Source organism: Microtus pennsylvanicus, chromosome 9 (genome assembly GCF_037038515.1).
Source record: "Microtus pennsylvanicus isolate mMicPen1 chromosome 9, mMicPen1.hap1, whole genome shotgun sequence".
In the NCBI taxonomy this organism is placed as follows: Eukaryota; Metazoa; Chordata; class Mammalia; order Rodentia; family Cricetidae; genus Microtus; species Microtus pennsylvanicus.
In genome coordinates this window covers 63055789-63081316 of record NC_134587.1, presented here as the reverse complement: position 1 = coordinate 63081316, position 25528 = coordinate 63055789, and the positions used below count along the sequence as shown (strand labels likewise).

General features: G+C 42.8%; 1 protein-coding gene across 2 annotated transcripts in view; it reads left to right on the top strand.

Moving 5' to 3' along the window:
• Csmd1 (CUB and Sushi multiple domains 1) overlaps positions 1-25528 on the top strand; it is a 1402422-nt gene that overhangs the window by 1161982 nt on the left and 214912 nt on the right. For both annotated transcript variants that reach the window (XM_075986282.1, XM_075986281.1), the window contains exons 22-23: positions 860-1029; positions 6143-6299. In XM_075986282.1, the coding sequence (XP_075842397.1) occupies positions 860-1029; positions 6143-6299 (327 nt within the window). The remainder of the gene's footprint in view (positions 1-859; positions 1030-6142; positions 6300-25528) is intronic.

The following is a 25528-nucleotide window of genomic DNA, read 5'->3' as shown; positions in this document are numbered from 1 at the left end:
TGATGGTGATGATGATGATGTGATGGTGATGACGATAGTGATGATGGTGTTGGTGATGATGGGGATAATGATGATGATGATGATAACGGCAATGGCTGTGGTAGTGGTGGCAGTGGTGGTGGTAGCATCGCTACCTTTATTTATTGGTAATTATTTTCCCTTCAACATTTTAGAGCTGAGGGAGTTCTTGACTGAAATTCTTCACTTCCATAGATGAGAAAACTTACTTATATGGTTTCCTCAGGCTTCCTAGAAAGTTGGGTCCCATTATTTCATGCAAATTTGGTGCTGGAAATTAGTGACTCCTTTTTACCATTCTGAAAAGGGAGAGCAGTCAATCCCTGTCACCTAATGCTCTTCTATCCCCAAATGAAATCTGAGCTCTATGCCATGTGACCAGATAATTTGGTGGCTTTATCTGCCTTTAGGTTCCCCCTTTAACATACCCTGGTTGGTGTCACACAACCTAAGCAGAGGAAAATTACATCAATATAGGAGTAAACCAGACAAATTGGCCTGAGCCAATAAAGAGTCAGAAAGGAGGTACGATGAAGAGACCATGGCACTTGGAGCATGTTGATTTTATTTTAAAACTTCTACCTGGCAGTGTGCAGGGTCAGTGTAGCAGAATCATATAGTTAGTGGAAATAGGAAAAACCTGGAAATGAAATTAATGGGGTGTGTTTCCAGCCGACTTGTAAAGCACTAAAAACCTGTCACTAATCTTCTCTTGAGAATATCCTTGGAAAGCAGGTGTACATTGATAGAGGTTGGAGAGCCATTCTGTTGGAGTTTTTAATCTACTTTAATCAATAATTCCACTTTTGAATCCTCTTTTTTAATGTCCTGTTTATTTTAGCTGAATGTGGAGCAAGTGTCAAAGGAAATGAAGGAACATTGCTGTCTCCAAATTTCCCATCCAATTACGATAATAACCATGAGTGTATCTATAAAATAGAAACGGAAGCCGGCAAGGGGATCCATCTCAGAGCTCGGACCTTTCAGCTCTTTGAAGGCGACACTCTAAAGGTAAAATACTTTGTAGACTAAAACGGAGTCTTTTCATCCCAGGAAACCCATCACCAGGCTACCTGGCATCTGTTATCTGCTAGTTATGTTCAATCTATTTATTTGTCTGTGTGTCTGTCCATTTGTGTCTATCTCTATGTCTATTATATATCTACCATCTGTCTGTCTAGTATATGTCTGTATCTTTATCTGTGTGCTTATGTGTGTTTATCTTCTATTATCAACCATCTAGGAATGGTGTATCAATTATCTACTTATCACCTATTTATCATTTATGTATATATTTACCATCTCTTTTATTGATCAAACCATTTATCTTTATGCCATTTTACATAGACATATTGATATGCCTTTACTTACATAGTATTTAATCCTGTTTATCTGAGAAATCATTGCATAGTAGCCTGTGTAGACTTGGAAATCATCTCTGGAACAATCGACCAACACTGCTAAGTCATGTATCTTGAGAATATAATTTAATTTGTGGCGTGGTTTCCTCGTGTGTGAGCATGCAAGGACACCGATTGTTCTGGCTGCTTCAGTGTTATGGTAATGCATAATAGTAGCTGTGAAAACTGACAGAACAACCTGCCCACTCTTTTCTCTAGTTATTTTTAGTTGTCAACTGTGGTCACCACACTTAGATGGGGAAAGATCTCATAGAGTGATGAACGGAGCCCAGCCCTTATGCATAAACAAAACTCTGGGTGAGCCAGAGTCTCAGCGTACAACAGTGGGATACCAGGTCCTAGCTAGTCAGATCCCAGCTCTAGCAGAAGCATGCTTAATGTTGATGTTTCTCCAGTAGCTGACTTGTCTTCAGTAACGATTTCAAGGAATTGAGGACCTTCCAGGACCTAGCAAAGGAAGGCCGACATTGGTAGACTCAGCCCCAAGACAGTGATAAACAAGGCTTTGAGATAAAAGGGCATAAACCATCGAGCTCACTCCCTTCTCCTTCCAGAGAGAAGGGATCAGTTCTCAGGTCACAGGGTTGATTTGTGTCCATGGAACACTGTGCTGATGATATCCTCAGGGTCCGGATTTGCTAAGTTAGAGTCAACTGTGGGAACACAGCAAGGGCACCTCTCAGCTGCTGTGTCTTTTACTCCCATTAAGCTATGAGAGGGTTGAAAGAGTCGCTTCAGAGGAGAGAGTGGCCACCCCCTGCTGGCATCCCTTCACCTGGGGCTGAATGTGCCCCTCTGTGCTTCCACTCAACCTCAGGAGTTGTGCCATGCGTGGGCCAGAGACTCCTATATATTAGCTGGTCTTCCTTCTTCCCCTGCCCAAGATGGGCTATTTTTCAATGCCATAATTTAACAGTGTCACTTTTCTTCTGGTTATTCTTTCATTTCAATAGATGTTCATGGTCTCATGCTGACAGCATGAAGGAATATAATTACACCAGGAAACAAGCAGTCTCACTAAAGCAAGTGAGGGTGCAAGCAGGAAGTTTCTAGACTCTTTGATAACCTCAAATTTAGAAGTCAAGTATACCTTTGAGATAAACTTTTAGGTAAGACTTAAATGTGTGTAGGGTGTGCTGGGGGACTGATGAGGAACACAGTGAAATGCATGCTGCTCGACAACATTGGAGCACAAGGGAGGAAAGAATTTCCATTTGGAAACTTGTTAACTATACACAAATAAGTAAAAAATATATAAAAAAGAAGACAAAAACAATTTTGCTTACCGCACTGAATTGCAGGGAAACTGCCCAACATTTAAAAAGCCGTTGCATTTGTTTCTCAGGCTTTGTTGAGTATTATCATAAATACTTCATATTTAAGGAATCTGTTTCAACTTAAATCATCTTCTTAGGGGCACAGGCTACTCACACTCATCCTTCACACCACTGTGGCCCAGCAATAAGGACTTTGATTTTATTTGCACGCTCACAGACACACACAATGTTGAACAGAAGACAGAGCTCAGTTATCTTGTTTGCAAGGAAGCAGGTGTCCTGGAAAGATCTCCAGGGCTCAGCTGTGACTCTAGGTGTCACATAATGGGTTGTGACCAATGGGGGTCCATCCCTGTGGGCCTAAGAACCAATTCAATGCCAAACTGTGGTAGGGGAGGTGGTGGAAGCCTAGATCCTTATCATAGAGTGTGGAACAAGAGACCCCAACTGCCTCCCTGACAAGTACAGGAACTCTTAGTCTGTAGCTGGTGGCTAAGGGGCCCCTGCTAAGCATACCCTGACATAACATAGTCCATTTTTTTGTCTTTGTGAATGAAGGCAACTGTGAGCCTCATATTCACTCCGCAACCAAACAGTTCCTGTCACTCATTGTGGGCCAGCTGTATGCCTCACTCTCTGAGAGCTCATTCAGGGATATTCACAGCTGGGCTCAGAGCTTAAGCTCTGGTGACGTGAACAGGGCTGGAAGACTTGGTGTTCTGAGAATAGTGACAATTATGCAAGCTTTTTCTTTTTCTTTTTTTTCAATATACTTCTATTGATTATTTGGGAATTTTATACAGTGCATCCCAATCACACTCACCTCCCATTATTCCTAGGTCCTCCCTCCTACCTTGTGACCTCCCCTGCAGAAAAAGAAAGAAAAAGAAAAGAAAAAACGAAAGGAAGGAAGGAAGGAAGGAAGGAAGGAAGGAAGAAAGAAAGAAAGAAAGAAAGAAAGAAAGAAAGAAAGAAAGAAAGAAAGAATACACCACTCCAATTTGTGTTGCTCATATACTCACTGGTGCCTGGCCAAGGTCCCAGTGGCATCCCCCTTAAAATAATCAAGTCCTTCCCTACTGTACCCCCAGCAGAAGGCAAAAACTATAAAGAGTTACGCCTCAGCATCTTTATTAGAATGTTTAAGGACTCTCTTCAATAGTTTCCTATCTAGACTGTCCCATTATGAATGAGTTACTGCCCACGGAACCACTGAGAGTTTGGCCAAGAACTCCATCGTGCCCTGTATAGACAGGGGTTCAATAATGAGCAATGGGCTCATCTGTGCATAACTTATTTTCTGTCTTCACACTTCCACAGGGATGCCCATAAGATGGAGAATGGCCTGATATATGATAGGATCCAGGGGCTTTCAGAGGGACCTGAACATTTTCTCTTGGACATAGAATCCATTATTATGAGTGTCGGGGCTCTTCTTACATCTGACAGAGCAGCGTTGTGAAGTAATGTTTATTCTTAGAATGAGCCATGAAGATAGCCTTTCATTGAGGAAATGCTATTTTTCTTCTCGAATTCAAGTATTTGCATGTTTAATTACAGTGAAGTAAAATAATCACTCAATTATTTTTCTGAACGTGTTGTCTTTTGATGAGTACATGTAGGTGAGATCATCCTGTTGAGGAACATATGGTTCATGCCTTGTGGAAGGGAGGTGACTGTGAGGGACTAGGACTTAGACAGATCCTTGGCAGGCAGGCAGCTGGGGAAGGAGCCTGCAGACAGAAAATAAAGACGATAAACTTCCACCTTCTTCCTCATCCTCCTGACCAAGAACAAAGTGATGGCAAGGTTCCTCTGCCAGCTGACTGGTCGTGGCTGCTCAGATACGTTCAAGAATTATCCTAAGTCTGTTCACCTGAAGCTGTGAGCCTATCAGCTCCCATTTCTTCGTCTAAACTGACAAACCCAAAATAAAGGGTAAGAGAGAGGATACCTATCCCAGACCATCAGAAACATTTAAAACCACAGCCCTCTCGGGAAAAATGGATTTTGATATCTGGATTTTCTTCCCACTTTGTGGGGAGTCTCTCTGTCTGTCTCTTTCTGTGTCTCTGTCCCTGCTCCTCCCTTTTCGTGTATATGTGTGTGTGCTTCTTCACTTTTAATAAAGTTTGTAACTTTCTGCTATCTGCTGCATCTGAGATGTTTCCTGTCTTTTAATTCTACAATGGGTGGGAAGATGGACCTGATGAAAACATCTGGACCAGTGGTTCTGAACCCCTGTATGGGTTGCACATAAGATATCCTGCCTATCCAATATCTGCATTAAGATTCATAACAATAGCAAAATTACAGGTATGAAGTCAATAAAATAATTTTATGGCTGGGGGTCACCACATCATGAGAAACTGTATTAAAGGATCACAGCATTAGGAGCAGAGAACCATTGCCTGAGATGGTATATCGGCAGAGGGAAAAGTTCTGCGAGAGGAGAAAACAGTGGGAGTGGACCAGACATAATCGAAGCTATAGACGTCTCTGGTGACCATATTTAGGCTCTATAAGAAACGCTGAATTCTCCTCAAGAGAATCTACTGCATTTTTAATCTTCTTCCCATGAGAACTTTATCCACAAGGTTTTCATCTCTTGGTGAGGGAGGCAAAGGTCACCATTCCCAATCAGCACACCACCACCACTAGGAAAGAAAAGGCTGTCACACTCAAGTGTGAGCAAATATCTAAGACAGAGCCAGATTTTCAGCAGGAAGAGCTAAGCTGAGAGAGGAGGGATATGTGTCACAGGCTCTGCATAGGGTAGCCATCCAGTGTGTGGGGTTCGTTCCACAGAGGTGAGAATCCACACTTTACCCTAAACCTCTGTTCTGCACCCTCACCCCCAAAGTCTCTTCTGAATCAAGCTCTGTGGTCTCTTTCTCCTCATAGAGATAACATCTCTCCATTCCACACCACTCAGAAACAATCTCACATCCGTAGGATTTTGTAGCAAGCTCTACCATTACTGTGTGATAGGACCCTTTTACCATGGTGCGTTCGCACGCCAGACCACAAATGGCGATGGTTGAGACACTGCCACGGTTCAGGGCATAGACAGAGGGGAAGGGAGAATAAGATACCTGTGCCACGGCTGTTGCTGCTCCTGATGCCTTTGCAGTGAAACCCAGAAATGCAGAGATATTTAATTTTTAAAAGGATGAAAATTGGCCTTCAAAGCAATGAATGGAAAATGATCTGACCAAAAATGAAACTAGGACTCTTTTGTCTGTGATGTTAATGGGAAAAGAAAAATGGAAAGAAAATAGATTATTTAGCTCTGTCATCCATCTGTATTTCTGTCGACTAAGTTTGAAGTTCTGAATGAAACTACGTCCTTATATATCGAATGGCTTGTTAAAATTACTGCACAACTTAACAAAACTGGGGACTTCCTCTGCATCCTTTCCCCAGGTTTATGACGGAAAGGACAGTTCCTCGCGGTCACTGGGAGTCTTCACAAAAAGTGATTTGCTGGGGCTGGTGCTAAACAGCACCTCCAACCACCTGCGGCTGGAGTTCAACACCAACGGGTCAGACACTGCCCAAGGCTTCCAGCTCACCTACACCAGTGAGTAGCCCGACCAACCGCGAACATTAACTTGGCTTTCGGTTAGGGCACAGCACAGCTACTACTTAGCCTTAAAATGAATTTATGTGATGGATTTCTTTGCTGGCTGTACACTGTGCACTGACTTGAAGTTTTAATTATCTCCATTGTTGATGAGACAGTAACTTGGGCATTTTAATAGAGGCCATAGTTTTACATTGGTGCATAGAGAAGCTTCCTACTTTAAGAATAAAACAGCTTGGCCTGAAAAGGAAACATCTTGTAACATTTAGAAACAGACTGCGTATAAAATTAGAGATTTTTGTATAATGAAGCTGATCAAAACCTGATGAACATGCATGTCGAAGTTTATGGAGAGGAAATTTGGTATAATTACCAGTACTCTTTGAAGGACTGATTATGGTGTATATACATACATATATAATCATATACAAATAGGCACATATACAAACATATAACAACTGGGCATATGAAATATTTAGGGAGAGTATTTGATATAATAATTAATAATCTTCAAATGATTGATATATAGTACATATACAGATCTGTATATATGTTCTCTTTTAACATTGAATTATATTTATGTATATGTATGTGTGTGTGCATACGTGAGTTTATGTGCGCCATGTGAGTGGAAGTGCCTGCAGAAGCCAGAGAGTGTTGGAGTCTCTGGAACCAAAGTTACAGGTCGTTCCAAATCACCTGACATGGGTGCTGGGAACTGACCCCAAGTTCTCTGTGTAGCAGTATGCACACTTAACTACAGAGCCATGTCTGGAGAACTCTGTGTATGCTTATAGGTGTATCCATATGAGCATGTGCCAGGCTGTTATCCCTGGCGAGGATAAGGGTACCTGCCACTTTGTGTCAATAAAGGAAGCAGATCAATTAAGATGCTGAGTAAATCTCAGGCAGCCCAGTTTTCCATTGATCTGAAGGTTTGTGGCTTTGTGATATTGACTCTGGGGTCGAAGAAGTTTGAAAGTTTCATATTTAATCAGGAAGTTCATGAGGGTTTGTCAGAGCTGCTGCCTCTGCTTGAAAGATAAGCATATGAGGGACAGGGAAGGTCACAATCCCACACCTGCTACCCTGAGCTAGTGCAGGTGTCTAACAGGAGGATGAACCACTTCAGACCCTCCTCTGTAGATGACATCACAGTTGAAGAATTGAAGAACTTATGTAGCGGCATAAACGAATGCAGACAGATTGTAAAAATATATATAGTTTTAATGTAGAAATAGACTTACAGAACCACCGTTCCCGCGGAGACCAGGAAAGCAGAAGCGACAGCTCAGAGCACGCTTGCCAAATTTATAGGCAGACATTAGCCCGAGGCGAACACGCCCCCTAAGGGGCGGGACTTATCCCTACAAACTTAGACAAAGGTGGGGTTACTGCCCAGTTGTATGGGAAAGCCACTGTTTCCTGTTTGTGAGTAGTGCCATTGAAATGACTCAGTAAACAGGAAGGGTTGTTAACTAATGCACACATGTAGTAGGTCGCAGGGCACATCACAGGGCTGAATCTTGATTATACATCTCTTTGGTTGAATTCCACTTAAAAGTCTCTTTAAAGACCATGTGGATATGCATGCAGGTGGGACCCTTGCTTGAGTGATCCCTTTCCAACCTGATGGTCTCCATCGTGTTTGATGGCTTTTCTTTCCTTATTGGGTGTCTTCATCTCCACGTGCCAACTCCTCATCTTGGAGGACACAGGTCGATTGCGGAAAACGTTTCGGAAAAGCTTTCAGTCGTGTTCTGAGAGTAATATATATAGAAGACTGCATGCCCGCACCTGGCTAGGCGACCCTCTGGTTCTCTTGCCAACAAACACCTTTTTGGTACCTTTCCTCACCAACCACATCTCCTGTCATGCTTCTTTACTGAAGATCAGGAGATGGTCACCTAGGTAACGCCCGCTCTTCTGTCACCTGCCAAACACACTGCTCCCAGCCTACAGGCAAACTAAAGCTCCCACAGCATCTCCCAAGACTATTCTAGGAAAGGCATCAGGCCTGACTTACATTATGTCTGTAGCTGGTGTGACTGTTTACCTATGGGTATCCATTTATGTGTTCTCAAGGGTGTGAACAGGGCATCTGTATTCAGCCACGTTGGAACTTCAAGTGACTGGCTATGAGATCAGAAATCTTTGTGAAATCACAAATCACCTCCCCTTTTGTAACAGCATTTAGGGGATCCCCTGGTCTCTAAATCTCTGGAGCTGGTATTGCCTGGATGGCTGTCTTATGTTTGTGGTGACGACCATCATCATTGACAACGCTTCTGCAGTGTGGTCTACCCAGCTCACACCTGCCCATGTAAATAATGAAATTCCAGATTTTTCTTTGATGTCAGCACAGCTGAGAGACTTTGGCTCCTTCAACTGTGCTGAGGACCTTTCTGAAAGCATCAATCTATTGCCCGCATGTGTATGGGCATCTTACAGGGCCTCTTTAAGTACACAGAAAGTCAGATGTCCAATAAACAGAAGAAAGGAGTATAGATACCAGTTGGTCTTGAACTCTCAGTAGTTTCTTCTGGCAAGAGAACTGACCTCTCCCCCTCACCTGCAGTTATACTTCCTTGTTCATGCCTGCAGAAGCACAAGCCTGGGAGTCTTGTTTGGACAATTGTCTCAGAACACAGTTGTGCTGTCACATGGGAAATATAGCGGTAATATAGACAGGACGGTGACATGGCTGTATAATCAAAAGTATTGATTTCACATTAAAGCCCGAGATTTAAGCACTCAGTAATTAGATTTAAGAAATCCCAAGCTCCCACAATGCTACCCAATACCTAAAACAAAGTTAGATCCCTGAAGCAGGGATCACAGGTGACCATAACTACTTTTAATAGACCTCTAATCACTTCTTGCTAGGTTTGCGTCACTCCGGGAAACATCAAGGATGTACAGTTTTGTATCTATTAATGTACACATGTAGGTGTTTACACAAACCTCAAAAGGTGAATACAGAGCCCAGTAAACACAGTGAAGTGTTTAGAAACAGGCATAGAGTATTTGTAAGTCCTTTGAAACAGATTCATATGACTCTTTACTTTGTTTGGATGCCCAGGACTTGCTAAGTCACTTTTTTCCCAATAAAGTTCAGCTCTTAAAGGGATTTTCTGAAGTTTCACCCAAGGAATTGTGTAGCAGTGTCCCAAATCTCAATTTATGACGGAAACCCAGAATGGCTGGAACACTTACTTGCAAACATTTTTATATGAATGCTCTTAAAAGAAAATGTGTTTACTGATTGATATTGATGTAGACAAAAACACTGGCCACCATGATAGAGAAAAGAACAATATTTGGCCTATTTGCAATAGATACATCTGTTAAGTAATTAATATTAAAGGGTAAAAAGAGGAAACCAAAGGAACACTTGCGAGTAAACCTGAATTGGAAATGCTGCTTCATCCCGCAGGGGTGCCCTGGCCTGACAGATGGCATACTCCCATGATGTCACCATATCTTGGATCTATTACTCATAATCTTCTTTTATATGAGGGACGGCAATGTCCAGTTTGTGTTCCTCCACACCTCACAGGGACGAATGATCTGCCCAGACTTGCCCAGCTTTGCCCAGACTGTGGCAAAGAGGGAGTAATGAAAGACAAACACGTGTGTGGAAAAGCTGGGATTGGGTAGGTCATGTACTCTGATGGAGTTGCACATTCTGAAGCCGGGGAACTCAATGTGCTTATCCTATGCATCTGAGGGGAGGAGGCAGGTTCATTGTAAACAGTTGGAAGAAGAAGCAGCTGCAGATCCAGGAAGAGGAAGCTGCAGTGCATACTTTCTGTGTTTACTATCAGCATCTGTGCGTGGAGCAGGGAATGGCTTTGCCATTTCCATGGGTCTGAGGCATGGGAGTCCTTGGCACAGCTGTGCCCATATCAACAATGCACATTTGCTGAGGACTTCATCCACTCTCCACTGTGTTCCCGAAAGGTAGTGCAGGTTTCCTCATTTCCAAGCTAAGCCCTGTGGAGCACCAAGGGCACTCACCACCTGGCCCAGGCAGGGAGAAGGAAGAACTCTACTCGACAGGTGTTTTTGTCTTGCCTTCTGACACCATTTACAAGCTTCTTCGGGTGTCAGCAGAAACTACAGTTGACTGTGGGCTATTTTGTTTTCTTAATATTTGAACAAATACGTTTTAAAGAAAATGATTAGAAAATGATTTTGACATCCTATCATGAATTCAGAATTATCTTTAAAAATTATTGTCTTCTTAAAATTCTGTAAGAACATCTCTGGAATAGCCACTCTTGATAATTCTTCACTGGGCTGGGGCGACGACTCTCAGAGGGTCAGTGCTTGGTGCATAAAGAGGAGGACCTGAATTCAAACCCCACAATATGTTAAAACAGGCATGACTACATGCCTGTGACCCAGTATCTGCAGAGGGCAGACACACAAAAGGATTATTATTAGCTGTCAGATTTGCCCAGGGTTCACTGAAAAACCCCATCTCAAGGGACTAAGGGAGGAGTCCATTATTAAGATATTTCTTTCATATATGCATGGCTTCGCAGCCCCACACACACAAACAGACACACACCCTCATATACAGACCCCCCCCTACACACACACACACACACTTTTCAGTACAGGATCTGCTACAGAGCCTGAAGAAGAAGCTGGCTCCTGCTACCTTGTGCACCCTTAGTTGTTTAAATAATATGAAATAAGCAGCCAGGTGGTAGTGGCACACGCCTTTTATCCCAGCATTCAAGAGGCAGAGGCAGGTGGATCTCTGTGAGTTTGAGGCCAGCCTGATCTACAAAGGGAGTTCCAAGACAGCCACGGCTATTAACAAAGAAACCCTACCTTGCAAAACCAAATAAATAAATAAATAAATAAATAAATAAAAAATGCAAAGACAGCTGCCCGGGGATATCCTTCTTACAGGTAATCAGTGACAGATGTTGTGTAGCTAACGAGTACTTAGTGCTGTGCTGAGTCAATCTGTGGCTCCTGCTAGGGGGACCTGATGCTGAGGGGTCAAGTGCAGTGTCTATGAAGCTGGACAGTAGAAAGGAGGCTGCCATCCGTGTGCAGAGATGAATATAATGACATGCTCAGCTATTAGGTGTCTCTGCAGACATGGGAGAGGTCTGGTCATGACTTCAGTCCCTAGAGAATGTTGTAATCAAGGAGTTCATTAATGTACCCAACTGTACATCACGTTTGTTTGAGATTTATCTTTGGCATATTGTTACTGTGTGTGTATCTGTATGTCTGTCTGTTTCTGCCAGTTCCTCCCACCCTGCCATGTGTGTGTTTGTGTCTTTGCATGTATGTGTGTGTCTGTATGTGTATTTGTGTATGCCTGTGTATGCTTGTGTGTGTGTCTGTGAGTGTGTGTTTACAGCAGGTAGTCTTCTAGAAAAAATAAAGCATGACTGAAGGATAGAATATCCGTGAGGAAAGGTTCTTGGTGCTAGACATCTCTATACAAAAGCTGCCTACTCTTTATTTCCCTAATCAGGAATATTTTTCTCTCTTCTGTATCCTAAAAGCTCCAAATCTCTTGTCTGCATCTTTTGTTTTCTCTAATAGGATGTTCTTATTGAGGATCATGCCAGTCAAACTCATGTCACTGACACAGAAACTTCAGTAAGAATCGGCAGAGTTGGCCTAGCATTAGCAGAAAGGAGACATGGCAAAAAAAAAAAAAAAAAAAACAACTTTTCACAAGAGATACTCAGAGTCTAGTAAAGATGTGGAGAGCCAAACGCCCTTTGAGTGCAGGAGAGCATGTAGGGAAACCCGGTAGAGTAGACGATGCCTGTGCAGGAGAAGCAGAAAGATCTAGGCAGCCTTGTGAGGAGCTGATGACAGAGGCCTTCAGGACTTCCCCATCAAGGTGAGGAACACAGTGTGTGAGCAGAAAAGTCACACAGAAGCCTGGGAGTCTGAGAAGGGCTAGTTCACAGTGACCCAAAGGCCGCTCTTCAGAGGGTTAGTATGGTTACAAATGGCCCTTGGGTGCCACCACCATCTACAAAGTCCTGAGAATAAATGAAGTCAGCCTGCTAGATTCACACTCATAAGCAGTAGCCCTGACCATCAATACTTGGACATCAGTACCTATGTTAAGTAGTTGAGTGGTGTATTTTTAGACCTCCCCTAAGGGATCACCTTGATCACATAGGTGTCCTCAAAGGCAGTAGAAGAGCAGACAGGCAGATTCATGTTCCATATGGGAGCTTTGTAGGGATGACCAGACATACGTCTGTGTGGAGAGCCCTGGACCAGAGGAAGCTCAAGTTCAAAGTCGCTGTGAGCACACATGCTTTTACAGTGATATGGTAAATAAGGCAACTTGCCTTCAGTGTTGGCTTTTTTGAACTAACTTCCTCCCTGATTCCTCATGTCTCAAGGGATGCCCTCATTACAGTGTGAATGTCAAGGCATCTCTTCCTGTAGAAAGAGGGTGATTTATTGATGTGGACATGGGGATCCTAGCATTGACTGACTCCATTAGTTATCTTAAATTAGGAAATTGGCATCCTGACACATATTAAGTCACAGGAGGAGGGGATGCTGTTTTGGGAAACTCTGAGAGAACCAGATGTCTGATTTCCACAAAATGACCCCCAAAAAGCCTTTGAAAGCCACTTGCTTTCCTTGGCATGGCACCAGGCCATTGTTCCAAGTTTCATTTATCATTTCCTGTTTCCAAAGGGCAGGCAGTAGGATGGGCAGCCCACAATCCTGAATGCTTCCAGAATGTTATAAAGAAATGTCTGGAGTTCAAAGAGCTCTCCAGGAGAAAAACACAGAGAGATGGTGGTGAAAGTCACCTCAGAGCTAAAGGAGTAGTTATGCAGGGCGGGGCGCTTGTCTCACAGGACACCTCTACAGCACGGTTTCTAGACAGGGTGACAACATGTCTCAGGAAAGGGCTGCCCGAGAGCACCCTTCCCACGACAGCACTGAATGGTTCTGGGTATTGTTGAATGACAAGCTGGACCCCAGCGGATCCCTGGGTTCAGATTATATGCAGATCACTGTTTAGTTGGAAAGAGGGAAATAGGGACAGTCACTGGTCATACTGTATCCATCCGAGGACCAGCTTTCTCTGGGTGGATGGTGCCCATCCTTCTGGTCCCTGAAACTGTTTCTTGTGTCCTTGCCTCAGATTCTGGTCATTCTTTATTGTGCTTAGCTATCTCTTCTTTGTACAAAGCTGCCATTATGCATTTGTCTGGCTACTGGTGGTCATTTCCCCTCTTACCTCTCAAATCACAGAGGCTTTGTTTCAAAGCGTGGAAGACACAGGCTGCCTCTGATTTTCCATGATATTGAATGAGCAAATGAGCAGATTGCGTGCATGAGTGGGGATACTCTCACCCTCTGACCTTAGCATTACTGGTAGCGCCATATAGGGATGTGGGTGTCTTCTAGAAGGTCAGAGGCAGTGGGGAACATCAGTTCTAACTCCTAACCTTTCTTTGCTGTTTTTGACATAGGGAGAACAAGACACCTTGGGTTAGAGGCACCATGGTTATTGTAAGATACATGGAGAATAGGAAGCCATCCAAAACTTCAACTCTGTATTCTGCACTGTTTATCCTAACTTATATTGGGAAGACTGCCTATTCATAAGTAATTTAAAGAAACCCTAAGACATAGGAAGTCGCCACGCAATTATAATTTAAAGCAAACAGAAATAGTGCCAATAGCTGGTGTCCATTCTGTAGAAAAGTCATTCATTCCTAGGCTTGGAGTCCTGAGGTTAGTTGGGAGGGATAACCGACTTAAAGGGCTAATTTTCACAGTGAACTTGGGGGATATGGGAGTTCTTTGTTATACTGAGAGTGTAGACTGTGCATCTCTATCTACTCCTGGTGTGAATGTCACCTCAATCACAGCAAGGCCACAATAATTATGTGCACTTTTGTGCTTAACAACAATCCAGAGATGTTGTGACGGGATGGGAATGGCTCTCAGCTGGGTGCAGTGCTTGCTTTGCATAAACACGGCCCTGGGTTTAAGCCCTGGCATCACACAAAGCTAGGTATAGTGATATATGCCTGAAATCTGGGCACTGAGAAAGTGGTGCATGAGGATCAGAAACTCAAGACTATCCTTAGCTACATAACGAAATCAAGGCCAGGCTGGAATACACGAGACCCTTCCCCAGCCCCACCCTAAAAGGAAATATAATGAACCTGAAGTGTGCACAGATAAAGATATTGTGCAATTACTGAGAACACACCAGAAGGCCAAGAGCAGGAGGGTAGAGCACATTCCATATTTACATTCCTTGAGGTCATGGGTTGACAGGTAATACTTTATAGAACTGGTTGGTGGCCAGATGAGGTTGATGTAATTTCTTCCCCCTTCCTCTGCCATACATATCCAAAGTCAATGTCTACTTCTGATAGAGATGCTACCAACCAACCTCCCTGACCGTCAATGAGACTCAAGGACTTGGCAATGTTCTCCTGTGATAACTGACAATCTTTGAAAGCTAGAATTTGGAAATTTCATACAAGTTATCAGTCCTCAAATACAAATTCTAACAATTAACTGCATAAAAAATGAAGAGTTTCCAGACATTTCTTGGTAACTATGCATAATCATTGCTGTTTTAAAGTTGAATGGGGCATGCTATTAAAAGAACAGTACCCTAAATTCTTATTCTTTTAAAAGTATTTTTAATTTGTATGTGCATGAGTATTTTGCCTAATGTATGTGGGAGCACCCCATGTGCCTGACGCAGCTACCAAGTGTCAGATCCCCTTTCACTGGAGTTAGAGATGGTTGTGAACTGCCTGATGGAGGTGCTGAGACTCAAAGCCAGGTTCTCTGAGGGACCAGCCAGTGCTCCTAGCCAGCACACCATCTCTCCTCCATAGACTATGGTGAATTATAGTCTAGGGAATTGTAGCAGGGCAACTTACCATGCAGTGCGTTGTTCTAACAATTGTTCGCAACTGTACAGTGAACCAAGCCGAAGTGTTGAATAAAAGAGACAGGAAAACAAGAAAATAAAACTCCACAGGGGTCCATGGGAGCAGTTACAGACTTTTATTTAATTTCAATGGAGATTAAAATTGAGATAAACATAACACATTGTCTAGAGTGCTGTCATGAGACACTATCATGTCTGCATAGGCTGTATTCATATAAACAGGATTTTGCTCCCAAGTAGCCATTAATGCAGCTGGGAAAACTGCTGGAAACTGTCCTAAACATGATATGTTTTCCCATGGCTAGCTGCTAGGCAATTCTGTGAAGATATTTTAAAAATAATCGGTAGTTCTCTGTGCGTCAACTTTCTATTGGTGTTAAATAAATTGCTGCACCAAAAAAGGGAAAAAAAAAGAAAAAGAAAAAAATCCAGTCCACACTCATTCACTTATGGTGCTCACACTCATTCACTTAGGGTGCTCACACTCATTCACTTAGGGTGTTCACACTCATTCACTTAGGGTGTTCACACTCATTCACTTAGGGTGCTCACATTCATTCACTTAGGGTGCTCACACTCATTCATTTAGGGTGCTCACACTCATTCACTTAGGGTGCTCACACTCATTCACTTAGGGTGCTCACACTCATTCACTTAGGGTGCTCACATTCATTCACTTATGGTAATATAAATTGTGTAATATAAATAAAATTATTGAATAATTTTATAAATTTAAATAATTTTCAAAATATTGTCTGACAAAATTACATGGGCTATAAAGTCCTCTTCCATGTTGTTGTCGGTGCTGTTATTTGACCTGCACAAACCTCTGGTAGCATTTACTGGCCTGTGGCTTTGTCCCACTGCCAAATTTCTTCTCTGGTCTTTCGCATACAAACTCGAGAGCCTCTTGGGTTAGGCTCTCGTAACAAAGTCCAGGAAAGCACTCTGCAGGTCCAGCTGCCCTCTGAGCATAAATATGCACACCAGGGGCTTGCAAGAAGGCAGTAAGGATGGTTGCCACTAAGTCTGGAGTCCTGCGTTCAGATCCATGTGATGGAAGGAGAGAAGAGACTCTGCCAGTTGTCCACTGACTTCTACATATACATGTACGTGTATATGACTTCTACATATACATGTACATATACATATACATGTACGTGCTCCTTACACACACTCACACATACACACACACACACACACACACACACACAGCAAAAAAAATGTAATGAAAACAAGAAAGATAAAAGCAAGAGCAATGAATGGACTCGTCAGGGTTTAATCTTTGAAATGATTCATCCTAACGTTTGCTGAGAAATTTATTTCTACTTTTTGCCCATAGCAACATTGATCTCCAGTCACTGCCTCTCCTGTCACAGAAGAGGGCGTAACCCCAGCACAGTATGTGTGTGTGTGTGGGGGGGGGTGCTATGAGGTTTTTCTGTTCACTGTGAATGTGTTGTTCTCATTGATTGATAAATAAAGCTGCTTTGGCCTATGGCAAAGCAGGATAGAGCCAGGCAAGAAATCCAAGCAGAGATACAGGAGAAGGGTGGCGTCTGGGGGAATGCCAGTCAGTCACCAAGGAAGTAAGATATGTAAAAATAAATAAATAAATAAATAAATAAATAAATAAATAAAGTAACAAGCCATGAACCACGTGGCAAACTGTAGGAAAAAATTGGTTAATTTAAATGTAAGAGTTAGCTAATAATATGCCTGAGTCATCAATCAAGCATTTACAAGTAATACTGAGTCTCTGATTGGTTATTCGGGAGCTGGCAAGTGGGAGAAAAACCTTAAATTTCAGAGTAGTCTCTGAGGGTCCATCACAGTCACATAGGAACTATGTAAGAGCAACTATGACAGCACACAGATGAAGCTTTTGTGTAACCAGTAGAACTTGGATAGATATAAGAACCCAAAGAGAAGAATTGACCTGTGAAGCATGGTTTTTATAAGCAAGGGACTTGGAAAGACGTCTCAAATTAAGAAGAATTCGAAGTACATGCCATATTCTCATCAAAAGTGGCACCAATACGGGGTCTTAAGGTCATGATGTTGGTGTTTGAAAATAAGTACTGCTTTGGTTTTTTGGTTGTTATTGTATGTTTTCTTCTTTTTATTTTTAAAGGTTTTTGCATGTGTGCATGTATGTGAGGGTGGAATATGTGTGTAAATGCACATACCTGTGTGTATGTGCAGACAGAAACCAGAAAAGGGCATTAAACATCTTGTCCTACCACCATGTCTTCTTCCCTTGAGACTAGCTTTCTAACTGAACTTGAAGTCTGACTGGTAGCTAGGAACCCACAGCAGTCTTACTGTCTCTGCCTCTATAGGGCTGGTATTATATATGAGAATGGAACCATCCATGTTTTTAAATGGGCACTGAAGACGTGAACTGTGGTCCTCGTGCTTACCCAACAAGTCCTCATATGCTCTGAGCTATCTCTGCAGGCCCAGGCTCTTTCTTCTGGGCTTCCTTGAGTCCCCTCTGCTCTGTGCCAAACTCTTACTGCTGGTTATTGTTCTATGGCCCCTGGCAAATAATCTTGCTTTATAATGCCTGTGCTGAAAGTATCTATCTGGTCCACATGTCAGCAGGTATCTACAGCTTCGTGTCTCTCAGTCTTCTGTCCTCCAGTGTATCTACGATCTATCTATATGGTACCAATCTTTATACTTTTAGAGCCTGTGTATTTATTATTAGTACATTCATATGTTATCCAAATGATCATCTGTTCATGATCCATCATGAGTGTCTATATTGATTACCAAGAAAGCATCACTGAGAAAAGGCATGTGGCAGTGTTTTTGTATCCATGATTTTGTGTTTGAGGGAGTTACAAGGCCCTGATAGTCCAATATGAGTCATTTATACATCAGGTAAATGAAATAGAAGTCTGTGAAGAGGCAGAGGTATATGTAGCACCGGTAGGTAGGACTGAACCACCAGATAAATATCACACCCTGGAGTGGGATCAGAGAGAGTGTGACAGAATATTGACACATTGGAACAGTTATAGCTGCTCAGGACACAGCGAGACTGCTAAGCCAGAGACTCAGGCACAAGGAGGGAGAATCCTTTCATCTATTGAGGCGGCCTTAGAAAGACCCAGGTGTAGTGACACTACGTGGCTTGGGTCTTCATCCAGTTACAATGACTGAGGTAACCCCACGGCAGCAAGGGCTTCCTGTGCGCCTGAGAACATGGAAGGTTCACTTCCCACAGGAGATGAGTGCTAAATCCAGAGCCTGAGGTTTGCTTGGGCTGAGGCCTCCAGTCCCCTTAATGAAAGGGACAATTTGGGCCTGGCAAGGTAAGGATTAGTCAGGTACAAAACTGAGAGCCACCCGTGTAGAGAGCATCATTGGATTTCATGGAAGAGTCTCAGTAGTGAGCTGGGCTCAGGGGAGTAACGGGGGAGGGGGAATAAGGGGATGGAGTCAGAGATGGGTCCTCGTGAAGTGGCCTATATCAGACAAATGAATTCTTTAGAAGTAAAACGGATTAGCTTCTGGGCACTTACAAATGGCAACAGAGTTCTTATTTTTACCTAAGATTTACCTTGACATCCTCCAGTATCTAGTTACATTCCCATAATTAATTATGAATTTTGGACTAGTTATGACTATTTTGATGAAGTTTAATTTGGGAGTTTCTGTTGAGACAATGGCCCCCAATGAATTTTCTTTAGAGCACCATGTCATGACATTCAACTTGGAAAAAAAAAATAGCCATAATTTTAATGGGCTGCAAACCGATGGTTTCAGACAAAATATTCTGCGTTTTGGAAGAGAAATCCTGTGCCCAGAATATCTGGTGCTATGTAAAACCTGTATTGTGATGGTGTGAAGAGGGTCAGTGTGAAGGTCAAGGGGGTGATGTGTACGGCACACAGCTCTTGTGACTGCATCGCCATAACCTTCCCTTTCTCTGCAGGGAGACATGTCTGTCTGTTTCCTGTCACTCGGAATACTGCATTTTCACTCTGCTTCTGTGAGAAAAGCCAACCCATAAAACCGTATGGTGTATAATCCATTTCTTGACATAATGGCTTCCAGGGGAAATGTCACAGTGGCAATTCAAATACAATAGAGACACAGGCTGCTGAAAGAGCCTAGAAGGAACTCCAATATTTATTGTAAAACACAGTAGATACTTTATAAAGAGGAAGGCATCACTACCTTTGAGACTTCTGTTCTATATAGGAGACAAGGCCCCATCTGATCAGACAATCTGTGGCTTGCATTATAATGTCTCATTCCATAGTACCTTTTTAGATAAATTGTAGGGTGACATTAAAAAATAATCATGGCCAAATCTGATAACGTTCCCAATAAGATGTTGGTCTGTGTCATCTGCTGATGTGCTTCACCTTGAAATTGAAGTCTGCGCTACTCCTGCCTGCCTAGAGGTGAGGCTGCAGCAAAAACAGGATATCAATCACTGTTCCCTTCCCAGAAGGAGGGCCTGGGTAGTGTTATTCCTCCAGTTAGGGGAGGAAATGACAGAGATGATGCCTGTCGGATTAACTCAGTGTCAAAGGGCAAGCAGCAGAGAGAGGTGGGCATACAGCCCAATCTCCCACCATTTAATTGGCTCCGTCATCTACTCTGTTAACTTCCTAATGCCTATATCATAACAACAGTAAGCTAGGAGACTTTGCTGTGCTATTAAAAAAAAAAGTTCCTAGGGAGGTCGTTAGATGTTTGAGTCTGGGCTAATGTAAAATTACCAAGGTCAGGACTTGGGAATTCTTGATGATCTGCAAAACCAAGTCCACCCTACTGCCTGGGGTTAGCTCAGGACTAGTCTTTGTAGTCTTTTGTATAATTGTTTAGATAGATTTTCTTAGGCTTGTGGGGCTTTTTTCTCCCTTATATAAATAATTTGTTCTTTTTTTTACAACTGCTTTTTGTTATGATTTCATCATTCAGAACTGGTGTATGTGTTGTTGGTTAGTAGGATTTGAAGAAAGACATGAGGACCCAGGGAAGGGTGCTTAAAGACTTTGATTACACAGACTACAGTCAAGGCTTATGACTTAAGGGAGAAATAAACGAAGGCTGGCAGGTGATGTCACCAAACACTATAAAATGTCAAGTTTTATAGGAGTAGTGATGATGGAATTCACCCCCCGTTCTTGGGGGTAATAAAATCCAACAGTTACTGTCTTCATCTGTCATCAATACATTGCACTTGTACAGGATCATCAAAGACAGTAAAAGTCTCAAATACCTAGAACCCTTGTTAGGAAGAGAGCAGCACTGTGGGTCACGGGTTGACAAAGATTGGCATTTCTTACCCATGTTAAATCATCCTTCATGATGTCTTAAAAATGAAAGTCATGCAATTCATTCAAATTCAGAATTATTGTTTCTTCTACTTTACATACTTTGGCATAAGGGCATTTGATGGTTATGTGAACTGTAGCAATATTGCCAGATTTTTTGGTGATTAAATAAATATTTTTGAAAGTGCCAGACTGCAAACACACCTTCCAATAGAATCCAGTGTGGGGCTATGGGACTGAAGAACCTAAAAACAGGTATCAAATCAGTAAGTAACATGGAGCTTGAAGCAGGACAAGAATCTGGAGTGGTAGAACTTACCAAGACCAACAGTAAGTGCAAAGAATCACATTTGCCTCCTCAGACTTTGTCTGGCTGGGGCACAGGTGTGGGAAGAGGATGTGCATAGGGTATCCAGAGACCAGAAGCATACTGCAATGTAGGCATGGCCAAGTCTCTGGACTGTCACATGTCAGTGACATCTTTTTCTAGCAATTAATCTTGGATTTTTTGTCTTAAAATTAAAAAAAATCAAAGAGTACTTCCATGCTGAAAGAAATCAAGACTGTCCCCTCCTGTCTCTTCTGATAATGTGCCACAAGCTGTTTAGGCATAAAGTGTGAAGGCAAGAGCAGTTGGGGTTAAGGCCCCAGTTCATAGCCCCATCAGTGTTTATTCATGTGGATACAAAAAAGGGTAAAGTTTTTAAAGTAGGTGTACCTCTCACTCCTCATCAAATGAATGTCTTTTTATAGGACATGGAGACCATTGCAGAAACCCATAACTGGAGAAAACAGGGAAAACAGACCATGGGGTGCCCATCCAAATCGATACTCTTACAAAACAACCGCTACACTTAAGACTCAGAAACATGAGGAAGAGAGGGTGGAGAGAGGGTAAGAGCAAGATGCTCAGGACATCATCTCCTGGGAGACAGTGTCTTCTGTGTATGACAGGGGCCTGCGCCCAAGCTACATCTCAAGAATGATCTCCAGAACACGGCCCATATAATAACACCACCTGCAAAGCTCACAGGGCCCCACACCTGGATGAAGAGCTACAGACAATTAGCAGCTGCGGAGAGAAGTAGAATCAGTCCTCTCCATCAGTGAGGCCCCCCAACACACACACTATGGGTTATCTAACCCCAAGTCGTAAGCCTTGAACACACGCACACTATGGGTTATCTAACCCCAAGTAGTAAGCTTTGAACACACGCACACTATGGGTTATCTAACCCCAAGTAGTAAGCCTTGAACACACACACACTATGGGTTATCTAACCCCAAGTAGTAAGCCTTGAACACACGCACAAACAAGCGACATTTAAGGGACTCAGGAAGTTGCATGTGTTTTTGATGTGTGTAGCAATAATAATTAAAGAATAAGAGACTATGCATATTAGAGGGAGCTGGGAGGACAGAAGAAGAGTGAGAGGGAGACAAGATAGAGAAAATGCTATAAACATTGTACTTATACATGAAATTCTCCAAAAATTTAGAATGAGTCTTTATTGTTAGGTGAATTTGCCATAGTATGGCATATATTTAAAGCATTAAATCTTGTCACATAAAGATTGTAGGCAATGAGGAAGTCGCAAGTCATTCTCTGCCAATTTTATAACCTGTTCTAGAAGGAACAACACAATAGCATGGGCTACAGGGGGTTATGTATTTTTAAAAGACTATTAATTTATAGAGCTCAGTGGTGGGCAGTGGTAAACAAGGAACATAACATGAACCTGAGGTTTGTATTCCAACTGACAGAGGAGATTTCTGAGACTTAGTGCTCCACAGGAAAATGGGGACGTTGGTGAAGAATCAGTGTCCTAAGACAGGACCGGGCCATCAAGTTGGTCCCTGTCCTTTTATCACAAATATGACAGTGGTTTTGTAAGAGATTTCACAGGAAAAAAATCCCTGTGGTTGATGGAAGCCTTTGAATGAAATAGAAGTGGCCTTGTTCTAATGCTGAGTAGGTTACTTGGCCCTTTACTGGGAACTCCAAGGCCACAAGCTTGGTAGCTTGGGAATGTGCTACACCTGGAGGCCAGGACTCCAGGGCATTCCTTCAGCTTTGATCACCTGACTAGAACCCAGTTCATTATGCATTGTGAAAAATGAAACGAGAATTGAAAAGTTAAGATGGTAAAATATCTGTGGTGATCATCTCTGCAATGAGAAGCATTATCTTTTCTGGAATCTTCCACTGATGACCATGAACTTCAGTCTGAAATAAAGTCACTGTGGGTCAGGCCTATTTAGGATCAGAGATTATTGATCTGGCCTCTTAGATAATAAAGTAGCTGAAGGTATTCATTGGAAATAGCTCATTTATACAAGATTACTTCTTGTTGACTTGAAAGGATAATCATTGCTTCAGTGCTATTTTTAAATGAAAGACATATCCAGACATGAAGTTGTGCAGTGTTCTTTGGAGAAAACAGAGATAAGAAAATCGTTCATGAAGAAATGCAGACAGTTTGGATGGTTAGTCATGCCTATAATCTCAGTGGCAGAGAGAGGGAAGCAGAAGAATGGCCAGGTCCAGGACAGCCAGGCCTGACAGGGGAGAGCAAATCTCAAAACAAAGCCTGGAAAACAAAAGAAGAGGACAGGATTCTTTGTCTCTGTTGCTAGCCTGCTCTGTCTACCCAAGTCACTGGCTTTCACAAGCCAGAGTACTCGCCTTCAGCTCATATTCCATCCTCCAGCTAAATTTACTATGACCAAAATAGAACCACTTTGTATTTCTCATGAAGATGTCTGTGCTGAAATCTATGTGATGTAAAGTAATCCATGTTTATATCTGTCTTAACATGTGCATGTGCCATGAGCATCCATACATTGGTATTGCAAGGGACCAATGGGATTCCCATTTTGAAAGCTCAATTTGTGGAGAAATCGGAGACTTCCCAGCATATATCCTATCCACGTGAATTATTATCATTAAACTCATTTTTGAAATTCCCATTGCTGCATATTTCTGATTGAATGCTATTTTTAAGTCCTAGCAATTTCTTGAGGAAATTAGGAAGTATTAAAATGGGCAGGGCACAAATTTATCTTCTTAATTTTGAGAGCATGTTTGCTAGTTGCTTTATGTGGCCAAGCAGTGGATTTTATATTTCACTAAACTTGGAAATCACTAGAATGCCTTTATTTTAGTTTAGTCAGTGGCAACTGTAAAGCCATTGTCTGGATTAAGATGAACACCAATTAGGTGTGATGACTGAACATAGGTTGTGGTTTATGCATTAAGGCCAGGATTGTGTAGATAGATTAAAGTAACCCTGCACCTATTTTCAGGAAGGTTGCCTCGTACATGGAGTAAGGTATACTATGAATGAGAAATTAAAAAAAAAAACATTGGTCCTTGTGTTTATGGCAGGATTCATAAGAGATTCTAAGTATACTCAGTGCTTGGTGAGCAGCAAAGGGCAGTGTAAGCCCCTCGGAAAGGAGCTTACTTCATCTTAGGGCAAACCTGACTTCAATAGCGGTGAGCCACTCTTTGACCCACTAAGTCAGAAAGTCAGTTTCTCTGGTTTCTTGAAAGGCCAGATCACTGGATGTTTAACCTGGAAGGTCTTAAGGAGGAAGGCCTGGTCAAGGAGAGAGAACTTCCAACGCATGGGAGTACCTACGCCAGGGAGCATGTGTGCGACTTGGAAGAAGAGATCAAATATGAGAGTTTTCTTTTACTGGTGGCATTCCATGCTGAGACGTTTATCTTGACTTTGTGTTTCGACTTTGTGCTGAGCCCACTAAGACAACACGAATCTTCAGCAATTGAGCAGGTGACTTAAGAAGCAGCGGAGAGAAGGCTGCCTGACGCTCAGGGTTTGCGGTCAGGCTGACAGCTTCCAGTCACTTGGAACTCCTGAGGACCCATATGGAGCTTCCTAACACTGGGCTGGGTCAGCATTGCTTGACTGCAGCTGTCGCTTCTTTGTAATTGATGCCCTCACTCCATGCTCTAGGTGACACATTTCCACATGGAGTACAGCCATTCCTTTATATCTATTAGTTCTCAAAAATAGCATAGTAGCAATAAATTCAAGTATTATGGGTTATCTCATGTATTTATGGATAGTTTATTTATGAAGAACTCAGGGTGTTTCATAAAGTCTTTCCTCCTCCGTCTATGTATCCACCACATTTAACCCCAAGAAACAGGATAGACCAGGTCCCGAGATGCCAAGACTCAGGCCAGAGCATTGCCAGGCAAGGTTCAACTGCCAGTCCCTCATTTCCCTGACTTCTGAAGCATCCCATTGAGATGCTCTCAGCCTCTTTCGGCAGGTGAACTGCTGCCTTCTTTAGCACTGCTCAGAGTCCTCAGACACGCTTCTCGGAAAGCTTTTGTTTCCTTTTGGACAGGCATAGGCAGAGAGGGGGATGTGCATTGAAGGCTGCGTTCAAAGCATCCTGACCTTTGCTAGAAGCCATGCCAGGAACTTCCCTGAGAGGCATGGGGGGAGTAAGTGTGGGCCAGCTAAGGTGAGGAACCTTGGCACGGGGTGTGCTGGTTGTGTTGCTCAGTCCAGAGTTGAAGAGGTGCTGGGGAAATGGGAATCTCACAGTTATCTTTTGACTGACGACCAGGAAGTCCTTGGCAGGATGGCGAGTGATTCAAAAGCACATGATTCCGCATAAGCAAGTGAGGAGAGCTGCAGTCCAGCCTCTAGAAGTGTGGCAGGGTGTCTTCCCCAAGCACAGGGCCTCTATGAGCTCTATGGAATGAGGCCTTCTGGCCGGCTGTTTCTTCAGGGCTAGCACAGGGAGGCTAAAGGGCTTGGACTTCTTCTGCCTCCTGCCCTCCCTTTCCTCAGTATTTGGGTTAGAATCTGTAAGTAGATAAGAAGTCTTTTTCCCTAGGAATCCCCCAGTCTCACACTGCCCCACTCCGGAGCCTGAAGGTTTGTTGACTTTGAGCATTTAACTTGACTATAGGAGTCTTAACGCTGTGTACTGGAGCCCTGTGG